At 38.6% G+C, this 14,805-nt stretch overlaps 1 protein-coding gene across 1 annotated transcript in view; it reads right to left on the bottom strand.

Moving 5' to 3' along the window:
- ZNF608 (zinc finger protein 608) overlaps positions 1-14,402 on the bottom strand; it is an 80,348-nt gene extending 65,946 nt beyond the window's left edge. Inside the window, exon 1 of the mRNA XM_010000482.1 lies at positions 13,518-14,402. Coding sequence (XP_009998784.1) covers positions 13,518-14,402 — 885 coding nt within the window. The remainder of the gene's footprint in view (positions 1-13,517) is intronic.
- Between the last annotated feature and the right edge of the window lie 403 nt (positions 14,403-14,805).

Here is a 14,805-nt window from a genome sequence, read left to right on the forward strand (position 1 = left end):
AAAAAAAAAAAAAAGGGGGGGGGGGGGGCAAGATAAAAACTCAGTGTCCATTTTGTTATAATTTAAGTATCAAATTAAAAGCATACTTTGTAATTAACACAGATGACAAGACACAACTTGCCAAACTCAGCTATTCCTACTCCTTCTCCCATAGCAAAGTTACTACAGTCACTGAGGGTGGAAAATAGAATATTTATAGCCAGTTTTACATAGGCCAAACACTCTTCAGAATGTCGACAACCTGATAAATCAAAGCCATTTTCACACAAACAATCGTGACAAATTTTTCATGCAGGATGTGCCTAACAAGCTACTGGCAGCAGGGATTTTCTGTATAAATGTTTTCTTTTTGCATTACCATTTTCCCCCCTAATACACATTTTCCCTATTCGGATTTTGTAAATTCCATTTTATTATAGTGATGGTGGGGAAACTGCAGTAAAGTCACAGAAAGAATCAACTAAAAAGGTAGAAGTTTTGAAAGGCTATAAATTAGTGAAAAAAGAGGAGGTTCAAATGAAGAAGCTTAAACAACCTTTACTGTAGAGGTTACTCCACTTCTGCTATATTGCTTTTTTGACTTTGATCTTTAAACCAATGACTCATTAAAATAATATCTTCAAATTTACAGGCCACCACTAAGTGGGTCTTTAAAAAAATGTTGTACAACAATAAAGCAGAAGCTACAAGTACTTCTTAACCATTTGAACTGTCAATTAATTATTTTACTGAAACAAAGGCGTATTTTAAAAACTTGCCCTAAAAGAGAGGAAAAGAAGGGGGGGAAGGTCTTGTGAGCAAGACAAACTGCATTTCAAGGAAAGAAGTTCAAGAAAATGTATTATGTTTGCTCACGTTACAGAGGCATTTCTCCCCCACCCCATTCATAAGGAAAACAAAACAGGCCAGCTCTTCTTGCCACCGACTGGTGCCCCTTAGCTGGAAGCAGCTTCAGTTTTCAGGTTCCTGTCAGAGCGTAACGTGCACCAACACTTCCCTTCTCCCACCCTTTTGTTCCTACTTAATATGTGCACTTTGCTCAGCAGTCTTTGCTGTTAAACAATTCATTTTTTTCCTTGCCTCCTCTCCTTTAGGAGGCAAAAATAGCAGGACTTGTCACAAAATATAAAGCTCATTTCCTGTACCTTAACGCCTCATTCTTTCACCTCCTTGTCCATAGGATTTGGCTACCAAATAGGTCTTAATCTGTAAACAAATGATTTGCTCTACAATTAAACCATTCAGTTTTTGTTGGGTTTTTGTTTTTGTTTTGTTTTTTTCCTTCTTTCCCCCTCTTTGGCTGCTTGGCTGCTGTCCAATGGTGAGGCTCATAGGTTTTTCTATTATTTAGTGCTGGTTAAAAGGCAATAAGCTCATTTAGAGTTTATAAAACTATAAGCTACCAACAAAAGCATTTAATGCTTCACTGTGGCTTTTGCATTAAAATTATTAATGTGTGGTTGTGCATGTGTGTGTCCACATATGTACGGATGTGTGGGGGTGATTTTTATGCTGGCCTGGTTAAACACTCTGGATGTCTTTAGGTCAGTTATTGTAAGCTACAAATACACTCCAGTTTTAATTGCCTGTGTACTTTTTTATCAACAGCTGACAATCACAGGAATTGTGCAATTCAGCATGGCTAAAGAGCTGAACCTCAAATGCTTTGATGTTGTATGAGGGGAAAAAAAAAAAAAAAAAAAGTCATGCTGCTGCAGCATTTCACAATGTTTGCAAATACTGTTTTCCTTAAAAAATGTTGTGAATCATGGGAGTCTACTAGAGTAAGCAAAGCCTTTAGAGAAATAAATAACGTTACGTTTCTTGTCTTTGCATTTGAAGAGTCACTCACGACTCATAACAACATCAAGGTCATTTTCCTTTATCTCTATTCTTACCTATTCTTCTTGCTGGAAAATGAGTTTTCAGGGACTATGAACTGAAACACAGCATACACACATGTACTGACCTTCCTTCAGACGTTTATACATACAACATGGGACAAGTAGGCTAGCACATCAATGTGGGATGGTAAAGACTTTTTTTTTTTTTTTTTAATGTGGCCATAAATAATTGAATTACTGTAAATGAAAAGCTAAATTTACAGGTGTAAATCTCATTTAGATATGACAGGTACTTAGCAATATCAGCTTTGGCAATATACCTTCAATGAAATTCTGCAAGCCTATTTAAAGTCTATTAAGGCTGCTGACATTAATCTGTCAAGCTGCAGAGTGCTAAGCTCCACTAAAGATTTGCACCTACAAATTTAGCTACTGGTATATTTGAATTAAATACATTGTGTTTCTCCATATAGGCAACTACAGATATAAGGCACTGAAGTGGACAGGCAATAAAGCAGAATTGTCACAAAGCCTCGGATGTCAGACTTGCCTGAACTACTTAAGTAGTCTCACCTGGTTTAGATTCCAGTCTTCTCCACCGTGTTTTAGTCTAGATTGCCACACTTTCCATTCAAAAATTTCACTTCTTCCCAATTAATACAACAGTAAAGGCCATATTCCTACTGGAGTGCTCATAGGAATACCAGCACTACTAAGGAACCCTGAAAACTCAATTTATATAGAATATTTTAAAGGTACACCTCAGGCATATACTCACATATACGCATGCACACAAAAGTACACATACAAAGGCATATACATAAATAGATTTTAATTAGCTCTACCCATTAAGACTCACCAAATACAAAATTAGTCTCTGTCTCCCTCCCCCCAGTCAAATTACAACTTCTGGAGTTGCAGATAATAGGTGGCAGACAGACTGGTGGCAGATAAGTATGTTTGCCCTGAAAAACTACTTAAAGGTTAAAAAAAAAAAATTAAAAATATATTAAAAAGTTGCACTAGGCCCGCAGAAAGGAAACGCCTCGTAAGCTGAATTTGCACAGCAATCACAACAAAATTTTAACATTAATTATAAGTATTGTTCATTTTTCAATTTTATCCATATGCAGTGTATTTTTCTATAATTACCAACCAGATGAAAAGGATTTGTAAGAATTAAGCAGTAAGAGGCATTTTAAAACTATAATATTACAGTTTGAGCAAAAATGTAAATCTTGGAAGTAGTTTAAAAATAGTTGGCAGCTTTTCCTCCCACAGTCAAACTGAAGGCTCAAAAATAAATATTCAAGAGCATTAATTTGTTTCTAGATTTGTGCGTGCAAGTAAAACAGCAGCCATAATGTGGAAATTTGAGTCACATTTTGCAACTAATTGGAAGCAGATTAGAATTCTGCCTCAGGGGAACATTGTCAAACTAGAAGCTGGAGCAAATGAAGAGAGAGGTGAAAGCATCGTGAAGAGCTGACAGATTTACAGTGCTCAAGGCAATAAACGGGTACTAGATGAAAATTAATGTGCTTCAATGTACTGAATGCAGTTTTCAGTCATCTCCACAATAACTGCATACAGCCATGAAACCATTATTTTCAGAGAGATGGTGAAGAGTAAGAATGAAAAAAACACTATTCAGGCAGTGTGCAAAGAATATGAATCATACAGTGGCTCAAGTTGTTACAAGAATAATCAAATTGGTCATACTGGGCCCCGTTTTGTAACCTGGGCTCATCTCAAGTAGGGCTTACACAGACATAACGTAACTTGATTTCAGAAAAGGCTTTGTAAGCCCTTGCTCTCCGTGAGGAACAGTTGAAGCATAAAGCAAGCTCTTAGGAGAAAGAAAAAAAACCCAAAACACACACACAGAATTTTTATTTTTTAAGCTAAGAACAACACAGAACCCTGCTGACATAAATCAGATGCAGGAGAAAAAATCTTTTATAGAGGATGACTACAAAAGGTTGGACAGGGATATAAAAATGAAAATAAAAGTGTAGAAGCTAATGAACCAATGCTGTAATGGAAACAGCTGCTAGCTTTCTCCTTCAATGTTTGGCATCTGGTGCAGCATCACAGGAAAGATTGTTAAAGGATCTGGACATGAAATGTAAATATAGACTATTAGCCAAAACTCAGTTGCTGTATTTATAAAACAGTAGCAGCTCTTGTTTTCATGCATCTGTATGCATATATATATACACTCATATATATAGACTTAGTCCTCCCTCATATATATGACTCTATATATTGATACACATACACACATACAATCCTGTCCTTAAAAAGCAACTTCTAATGCTATTACATGACACTACACCTTATAACTGGCTGAAGTGGATAAGAACATAAACAGTCTTTCAGTAACACCGGGTTTGTAGCAACCACTTTCACTGTTCTCAAACTGCAGCAGTATTTTTCCTTCAATCTCTAGAGTGCAAATCAACATACACTGCCTAACATTAAGTCCAGGGCAAAAAATTAACCAGTAAAACTTGATGTCAAGTGTGTTCAATATACCCAGAAACACTGATGGGCTTTTAGATCTTTATTGTCAGTGCAAGCTAACTAAACAACTCCCTGGACATTTACTAAATCAGATTTTTAACTCCTAGAAGTAAAACAAAGTTCAACAGAGTAATGAGGTCTATTTCTAATTGTATTTGCTATTACCTTTTTTTTTTTCCTCAGAGATACAGATCAAGTTTCATTTCGCTTCTTCAGAAAGGAAGAAACACCAAGAACATGAATGCAACTACTGCCATTGCTCCACCACTGTAGGCCTATAATAAAGCACAGATTTGATAGCACTATCCATGTAGTGTGGCAAACCACACATAAATAAACTGTTCTCCACAAAGAATGAAAACCCAAAGACCAAACCCTTCCAATTCAAACATTATTGTTGCTTTTAACATAAGCCATCTACAGAAATCAGCCAAAGAGGTGACAGGAAATCCAAAAATAATTTGGTCTGGCCCTACACACTATGAGAAAGAACTCTTCTTACTGGTGGAAGGAAGCAATGGAAACTTATGTAAGATGCTGATGGTACCACTCCTGTGACAGATGTATTTCTACTGTCGTTCAACACAACATCATTGAAATTCATCAATAAAAGCGGCATTTGACTACTGTTAATTTATGTTGGAAGAGGTAGGGGGTGGACTTTAAAAACCCTTGAATTAATTAAATGGCTAATGTAAATGACTAAATGTGCAAAATCAAACTGTCTAGAGCACAGAGTTAAAGAGGCCAGATGTGCCTCAAAATTTCCTGGGAAACTGAGCCTAAACTTGGCACTTTTCATTATTAGAATGAGGAAAAGTGAGCTCTAGGAGTTTACAGAAGTGTGACCAATTGAAGCTTGGTCTTCTGTTGCTAATTGAAACATGAAAAAAACAGCCAGTTTCTGAGGGCAAACTACAAACATATACTTTTTATATTGCACTGCCACATGATAAAAAACAGAATCAAGCTGACTCGCAGAAACTTGACTGGCAACCAAAGACTAAGCTATTATTTCAATCTGTTATGGGAAAGCAATAAAATTGCTACCAGGTCTCCTCATGTTACTCTTCAATAAAAAGAAGCCATTAGGGAAATAAGAGGAAAAGAAAACACATCAAAACCTCTGAAGTTCCTCTAAGTAAAAATACACTTCTGTGGCATAATGCCATCTGCTTCCTGGTTAACATGACAAGACAAATCAACAACTAGAATACCAGTGTTTTGAAAACACCAAGTAACCACAACCAATACATTTTAGTTTGCTCTTTTGACTACAAAAACTGCATTAACACACCACTATTGGTATATGCTTCAAACATTCCCATGAGGATGTTTTTCTTCCATTATTATTTGGTGGAGATTCTCAGGAGACAGAAACACCACAGCCAAGCTGAGTTTGTGCCCAGGAATAAGATTAAAAAACTGGGAGAGGAAGATGGGAGAAGGGAGCAAAACGTTCAGGTTGTTTGTTATTTTTCTTTCTGAAGATCAGTAAGCTAAAATTTTTTAAGAAGATTCATCATAAAACCCATACAAATCAACATAGCATATTTTCACTTCAAAATTACTGAAACAATGAGCTTCACATTTCATTCTCAATGACTTTGATCTGAATAGCCTCAGTGGACACCACAGGTTGATGCTAGAAAAGTCAATCACTTCATTTTGAGATTTAGAATATTTGCCAACTTACAGGAAAAGCATACATATTATAAACTTCTGTCACTAAAACACAACTTCCTGACTTGCTGTGTTGGCTCAAGATTTCAGAAAACTTTATCAACATCATAGCTCCCTAAAGCTGGAAAAGCCACATTTAAACATCAATCCTGTTTCATTGCATGGACTTACCCTATACGCTCACTTAAGCTGTTTAACCAAGTAGTCTTACACATAAGCACACATGTTATGTATGTGTACATGTACACTAGAACAGGGGCATCAGAGGAAACTACCTATTCGCACCCCCTTGAATTTTATCTCAGCTCCTCCAAAAAAAGGGAAGAAAAAATTACAAACATCTTGCTTGTCAGTCAAGTCACTCTGAATAGTTTCTCAACCTTTCATTGAAATGTAAAGGCTTTATTCCAACTGCCAAGACCATTTAGTCAGAATTAAGAGAAAATGCAATAGAGAATGCTTGCTGAAACCCTGGTTTCAATACAGCCAACAGGCATAGTCTGATCTTTGTATTTGCCCAAATAGCTACTTATAGCCTGCTGTAAATTATGCTTTTAATTCAAGAATGTAGTAATAATAAAAACCTTGTGATTTAAAATCTCATTTTAAAAAACCCCTCAAGTCCTGCTATGAAAACTGGTAATTATCTTTATTCAAATTATCTCATTTCACACATATTTTTAAGCAAATTAAAAAATGATAGCTTGTATTTTGGCAAAACGCAATGTAGTGCACCACAAAAGAGCTTCACTGGGCAGACACATTCTGGTGCAAAAAGGGGAGGAAAAAAAGTTAATCAAATTCAAAAGAAAAAAAATATATATGAGCTTTTCTAAATTTTAAAAAGCTATTTACTTTTTCTAATTATATCACCACCAGAAATTTTCATGAACACCATTTTGCTGTCTTTCATCCAACAGTAAATGTTGTGTACAGTTCAAAACTTAAAAAAAATAATATATTTTATGTTGTTATCAAGAAATAAAAATAATCCCTTAGCATGTAAACACACTAACACAAACGCTAGTTTTTAGCAAAACAACAGCTGGCCTTTCAGCTCAAGTCACTGCATCCATAGATTCACATCCATGACGCTATCTGAGAACTTACACAGGAGTGTATTTCTGTTGAAAGAAATAAAGCACAATTAACAAGTCAGATATCTCTCTAGCCTTTCAGGAAATGCACTGACATATCACCATGTACGTCACAACATTATGTAAGTACAATACAAAGCTGGTACAGTTCTGAGTATATTATGTAAAGAATAACCTGGTTGTTGGATCATCTGTACAAATAACTTAGCTCAGAGAAAAGCAAGCTCTCAGACTTGGTTTCATATTCAGCACATCAAACTATACCACAGAACAAATCTGGAACACACAGCTGACATAGTATTCACAAAAGAAAGTACTATATCTGGAAAATATAGCACATGTGGCAATGACATAAAGTTGCCTAATTAGCTGCAGAAGTACTCTAAACTTTTTTTCAAGGGTAGGTGATAGAAATAAAAAATGTCTATCAAAAGTAGAAGGAACTGTGGTGTTTCTAATAGCAGAAACGTTAGTATTTCTGAGACCATATTCCTGATAATGGTTGCAAAATGTACTCAGATCCATGTACCAATAACGCCATGTAAGATGTAGAGAAAAACAAGGTATTTTAAAACTATTTTACTCTAAATAAGCAAAAAGGATGCTTCAAAAGAAGTATATAATTTTTATGGTTGTGGATTGTTTGGTTTTGTATACACCTGTTTCACAAAGCAAGCTCAGGGCAAGGCCAGCTTTCACTGAAGTAACAGCATTTAGCCTGCTTTTACAAATGCAAATCACATGGTTAACACAGAGCAAATAAAGGGGAATCTGCATTCAACATGCAAAGGATGTGTCCAATTAACACGAAGCAGGCCGCAGAATCTTCAAATGCCAGTAACTACGGAGCCTACAGATGATACCGTTTAAAGACTAGATCATTAATTTCTTACGGGGGACGGGGGAACAAAAAGCAACATAAACAAAACAAAACCAACAAGAACAAACCAACCACGAGTTTTAGCGTGCAAGAAAAACTGCACATTTCATATTTATTATTTACGTTGTTGTCGATAAAATAGCTTTCAATAATCAAGGCCCTTTAGGAGAAGCTGGAATGCATATGTGTTAATGATCACAACCAGGGGTCCAAGCTTTTACTCTTTTGTCAGAGCTGCAGCAGATCCTCCCCGCAGCTTCGCCATTAACATGTCTGTTTCCTGTCAGACCACTCAGAGATAATGTCATCTATCTCAGGGCGGCACAAGACCAGTCATTAGCCTCAGTAAAAGACCTCAAACAAAGGCCGGATGGCGTTTTATCCAGGGCTCGCAGGCTACAGCCAACAATCGCACTGCTTAACAGTTCCGAACTTAAGTTATCTTTAGAAGAGTAATTTTGCCCCTATCAGCAATTCTAGAACACTTCTCTGAAGAGCAGAAAAGTCTCTGCATGGAAAATTTTAGTAAATGGTTTTATCATATGCAATTAGGTGACTGATAAGAGCTTGCTGAAGTTATCTTTTAAGAGGCTACACACACACCCACCCCCCTTCCTTTTACCTCGTAGGGAAAAATTGACAGAATAATTCAGGTTCTACCTAAATAGTAAGACCTTTGAAGAACTGACCCTTATTGTGTTTGCCTGCAGGAGGTGATTCACTATTATAAATTCTTCAATGACTGAGCTTCTGGAAGTCGCTTGAAATGAAAGGGGAACTGGTTAACTGTATGTATGAACATGTGTTTTCACAGTCCCTCCTGTATTATTGCATTTCAGAATGCTTCTGTAAAGTGCCAGCTGAACTTCTTAAAATAATTATAATAATAACAAAAAAAAAAAAAAAGAGAACAAAAAATATAAGAAAATTTCAGCTATTCAATTCCTGGTTTTATGCTGGAAACTAGGAACAGATGGTACTTTCCATGTTAACTTGAATCTGGTTATTGAACACCTCTATGGTTACAGGAGATTTTGCTTAGCACTTTTAACATACATTTTGTTTATTGGACTATAAAATGCTACTTTGGAAAAATAACTCTTTATATAGCTATAATTAAAACAGTCTTGCAGGAAAGCCCTTCAGCATGGAGAACATGGTTAACCTCATGACATCTGGTCAATCAATCCTTTCCTTTTTACTAGGTATTTATGCAGTTATTAAAATTGTAAAATTACCAATGCCCAAAGTGAAATATTTTTCCAGTAGTTCCGAATAAGGTTATCAGCTTTCCTGCTTTATTTTATAACTGTTCTAGACTGGCCTCCATTGTGCTACTCTACTAACTCTAGCTTTGTACAGGCATTCAATAGAAGATCTGGTCATACATATTGGCAGAGGTCAGCAGGTTCACACGGAAAGCTTTCCCCAGCCAAAGGGCAGCACCTCTTCACCGAGCTCAAAAAGCACCGTCACACTACTAGACAGTGCTACAGAACTTTAAGAACCTTGAGCTGTGTTTTTTGTTAGACACCCCTAGTTATCAATGTTTTTAACAGCTAAATCCCTTATGTAGCTTTCAAAACAGTTTGCTGTCAAACAACAATAGACTTTGTTCTTTAATTACAGCAAGTGACCTCCTTGCCCTTTTATTTCACAGTGAATAAACTACACCCAAGGCCAGGAAGAAAAGTACATGAAAAGCATATCTCCATAACATCATTAATCAAAGCATGTACTTAAATTATTTATATCAGTAGGTAAAATGCACACAGAGTTTCCTGATTAAGTGTTATACACCCTCAATCCTGCTGTTAAAAATAAAATAAAATAAACAATACCAGGTAATTTGCTAAAGACAGCTTTCAGATGTGAAATGACAAAAAGGTAATACAAGAGAAAAATTCAATCCTGGAGTATCACTAGATTGATCCATTTAAAAACTACAACTAGATAACCTCTGATTATAGCTTTGTATCTTCTGTATTATTGTCACGCAAACATACTGATTTTCACAAGGCAGACACAGTCTTACCATAAGTCAGAGTAAACTGTGACTGAATTCTAAAATCTCCCAGCAACACACAAATTCTTGTAGATAGTCTGAACACTTTTCAATGTAATAGCTGTTAAAAAGACAAAAAAGCTTAGCTAAAACAGATCTAGAATTCAAGCTGACTAATAGTCAGTGTGCTAAAAAATGGTGTGGATGAGAAATGGAAAATGGAGACAGGTTTTAACACCAGAGATCTTAGGAGTGGTAGCCTACCTGTCAAAGCTACTTATTCAGACATGTCACTGGTGGCATAACCACAAAATGGGCTGCATGCATATAGCTCAAACATCTTAGAATTACAGCATAATTTTTATTTTATCCACATATTAGAGGAGTGGTGACTTTTACAACATACTTGCGGTTTCTGCATAAAAGAGCCAGCAGAACACAGTCATTGGTTTAATTAGGCTTCATAAGATCCAATTTATCATGTTTTACATGACTTTCTGCCACAAGGAAACAGAATAGATAGACCAAAAATAGACACTGAAGCATGCTATGAAAGCTAAACAGTGACTACAACTCCTGGGAACCTGCTCCAAAATTTTCACAAATAGTGAACAAATGCAATGTTATATTCCACACCACATACAAAACCCTGTAGATTCTGAATCAGCAGGCAGGAAATTATTTGTATCTAAAAGGAAACATCCAAATTCATGAGACATGCCTTTCACAACATTCAGATAACTGGTAATTGATTTTAACATGCAGGCTTGAAAAGTATGTATTTATCTACAGACAAAAGGTGGTCTTTGCAAGTACAGCATGTGCAAGTGCAGTTCTACTGTACAAACAGTCAGAACAAGAACATTTATGGAATATGAAACCCTTAAAATAAAAACAAAAACACCACCAAAAAAAAACCCCAACAACAACAACACTTTATAACGATTGGTAAACATTTGGGGAAAAATCAAAAAACAAAACACTTAAGTTTCACTAATAGTGCTACAGTGCCTGGGTTACAACCAGTGTCAGAAACGAGCTTTATTATTATTGCATGGCTAGACAGGAATATTCTTTGGGAAGAGAAACACTAAGGGATGTGATTTAAGACAGTGAGCAAGCACACCATTGTGCCAGACAATGGCCAACACTGCACGACTCTAATGTGTGAAGCCTGTATTAGAGTCGGTGTGTGCCAACAGCAGCGGCTCTTACTGGAAACCTCCAAACCTCCTCCTGGAGCAAGAGCTACACGACAGGGTGGTACCACTGGCTCTGAATCGCTCCGCACATGTTTGCTCTGAATTTGCACGCCATCCCATCTACAGCGCACGTACAATTACTCGCATATATGTGGATTCTTCATACGATTTCCTGTGTGACTAGAGTGAAAAGAACACAAAAACGGGAGAAACCACACCACCCTCTAATCTCTGTTGCCATGACAGCAGCCTGTGAGATACTGAAATGTTCAGATTGCCAGCTAAACAAAATTGTTGAATGTGAACATTTGGCTGAGAGATTAAAAGGCTAAGGGGGTTGCAAAAGGGCAGTACCTCCCACATTCCAGGCAGCCACTGAATCCAATCAAATGGCTCTGACTCTTTAACCACAGCCATTGTGAAGACCGGATTAGGGCAATTTATCTAGATAGTTAAAACAGATTAGAGAACTGCAATTTGAAGACTATTGGCAACAGAAGTAAATGCGTACTGTACTAAGTTAATAAAGAGACCATAAGATTTTTAGGACATCTTTCTGCCGTGAACAGTACTTTCATAAATCAAAGCGCAAACACATACACATGAATTACAGCAACTTGGTTTTCTCATCTGCATTTAGAAAAGGTCACAAGACTCATTCAAACTCATCCGTAGATATACGATCTTAAAAAATAAATAATATGCATACAATATGAAATGTAATTTCTTCCTTGCCTTCAACAGAAGCCCTTGAAATCAACTTCCAGTTTAAACAAATACCTGATGTTACAAATACCCAACTCTAATCCTCCAGTCAATTTAAAAAAGTTCAACATAACCGAAATACAAAAAAAAAAAAATGGTAACAGGTTGTAAAAATACGTAACTTTTCCCTGAGACCTTCAGCCCTCCCAGACACTTGCAGACCTTATAGTTAACACTGAAAGTTTTCCCATCGCTGAACATTCACCCAGGGAAGTTGTAAAAGCAGGTAATTTAAAACCAGCAGCTGACAATAAAGTTACAATCTAACACCCTGAGGTTGTTCGATGGGGAGGGTTGGCTTGCTTTATTTTTCAGACATACCGCGTTATCTTTGTTTAGCAACCTGTAGAATTCATCAGGGTGGCAATCTGGGCCAACGTTCCCCCCCCAGGTCCCCTCAGAATATGCCTTTTGCTCTACAAACAGAACAATTCCCGCCTCACCAGAACCTCCATGAACCATTGGTTAACAAAAGCCAAGCTCTCCCTTCACCCTTTCCAAAGAATAGAGTCGTGGACATCTTTTCTTACAGAAAGCATCCTTCGTAATGTAATAGAAAGGAAGAAAAACACACACCCCCATCGGATTTCTTTCATACATTTCAACCACTCTACAAATGAGTAGTTAACATCCAAGATCCAGCAGGGCTGAGACAGCAAAGCTCTCCCAGACAGGAGACAAACTGCTCCCTTCTGTTCCAAAAGCTGCTTTGCACACATACGCATCTCGGCACAAGGTGCATTCCCCTCCTCCCTGCCTCCTCCTTCCAGGAGGACAAGAAGCACCGCCTGTCTGACGGCTCCTTCCTCCACCTCCTCCACGCCAGTTCCTGAGGCCTCTGGGCTGCTGTACGACTGGAGCCCCCAGAACCATTCTGCCTCTTCATGAGGCACAGTGGTGGAGCTCAGGTCTCTGCTGATGATTCCCATTTCCCCACCTCCCGCATGCCCCCAAGCACAATCTCAACTCCATACAGCGGGACGGGGAAGGGACCTTTAGACTTTGGGAGGATAAACGCTGCAGCAGGCTGCAAACGCCCGCTGATGTTGTGGGAAAGTGTCAGCAAGTAGAGGACCTGCTGCTCCTAGATCCTGAGCTATGCACCCTTCTAAGCAAACACACAGACCTCCAGCCTGCAAACACGTGCAATCCCACTGGTACCAACACTTGCTGCTGTCTGCTAAAAACGGAGGCAGCTCAGTCAGGATCATCATCCCGAGTTTTCTCCTTTTGGGTGAGCGTGATCAAAGGGAACAGACAAAAAAGAAATGTTCGCCAGGTCTGAGGACAGGGAGGGGAAATCACAAGGAAGAGCAGCACACCAAGACATGGTATCTTCTGTCCAAGGAAGAGATCTCAAGGTTGTTTCTTTTTTAAGAAAAAGATTAAGAACAGATGCAATTCACAAATACACAGCAGAGAGAAAACACAGGAGCCGAACACATAGCTGTGGGACATTTATTATAGACATAGGGAGACACAGAAGAGAGGAGGCGGAGAGGAGCTTTGTCCTACCTTTTCTGTTTTCAACTTCTTGATTCGCCTGTGGCTCTCCTCCTCCTCCTCTTCCTTCTTTACCAAAATAGAGTTCCCCATTAACCCTGAATCCTGGGTACTTTTGCTCACCTCTCCCAGGGCAGAGGAGGTGCTGTGGAAGGGGCTGCTGCTTCCACCACTGCCTCCCTTGGCCCCAAAGCCATAGAGGTGCCCAGGGGGAGCTTGGCTGCTGCCACCCCCATTGCCGTTGGGGTGGCCCTGCTGCAGGTCATGCTGCTTGTCCTTTCTGGATTTTCCTGCATCCTTATCCCGCTTGGAGCCTCTGCTGCCCGGGGCTTTACCTGGTTTCTCCTCTTTGTTTTTCCCACAAGAGGCAATGGTGGTGTTGCTGGTGTTGTTACTATTGCCGTTTGGGTTACTGTTCACGCTTTGACCCAGTGCTGAATTCATGCCAGTTGCCTCTCCAGGGCGCCCTTGGACTTCCTGCCTCTTGCCAGCACTGCTGATCTCAGGAATCCCATACAAGGCAGCAGAAGGCAGAGATTTATTAGCATCCTTAGAAGTTTTACTCCTTTTCACTTTTGATTTGCTAGTCTCTTTGTGCGAGGAATTCCCCTGGGGAGCAGAGGGCTGAACAGAAGCAAATTTTAGGCCATCAGCTAAAGCTGAGGTAGCATTAGCCCCACTGGAAGCCAGACCCCCACAATCCTTGGAGCTGGTGTTGCTGTTGCTGGTGGTATGAGTAGAATTATTCATCTCAAATTTCTGTCTATCCTTCTCCAAATCGGCGTCCAAATCAATTATTAAATTCCCAACACCAATTTCCCAATCATCGCCACTGTCGTAAGTGTCAACCGCGTTTGGATCCACACCTTTTCCTGCAGTGGAAGTGTTCAATGACATCCTGAAGATGAGATCTCTGGAGTAAAAATCCGATGAACTTTCCTTTGGAGATGTGGGGACATTCGTTTATCTCCGTTGGGCTCTCTTAAGTTCAACTCTTCCTGTCTTCCTCCCTTAGGTGTGTCTAGGCTCACAACCTGCAGTCCACATCCACCTTGCCCTGTGAGGAGGGGAAAATTCGAATATTTCTTGTCTGGGTGTTACCAGAATGTAATACAACTAATAAAAAGGGGGAAAGGTGGGGGGGGAACATTCACTGTTGCCACCTTTTTTTTCTTAAGTTTGTTAAACCTGAGGCAATGGCCGTGATGCTTTACAGTGAGCATCTTTAATTTGGTTATATGCCAACATCCACAATCTCTAAAAAAAAAAAAAAATTAAAAAGTGAAAAAAATGAAAAAAT

Source organism: Chaetura pelagica, unplaced genomic scaffold (genome assembly GCF_000747805.2).
Source record: "Chaetura pelagica isolate M959 unplaced genomic scaffold, ChaPel_1.0 scaffold16, whole genome shotgun sequence".
Taxonomy (NCBI): domain Eukaryota; kingdom Metazoa; phylum Chordata; class Aves; order Apodiformes; family Apodidae; genus Chaetura; species Chaetura pelagica.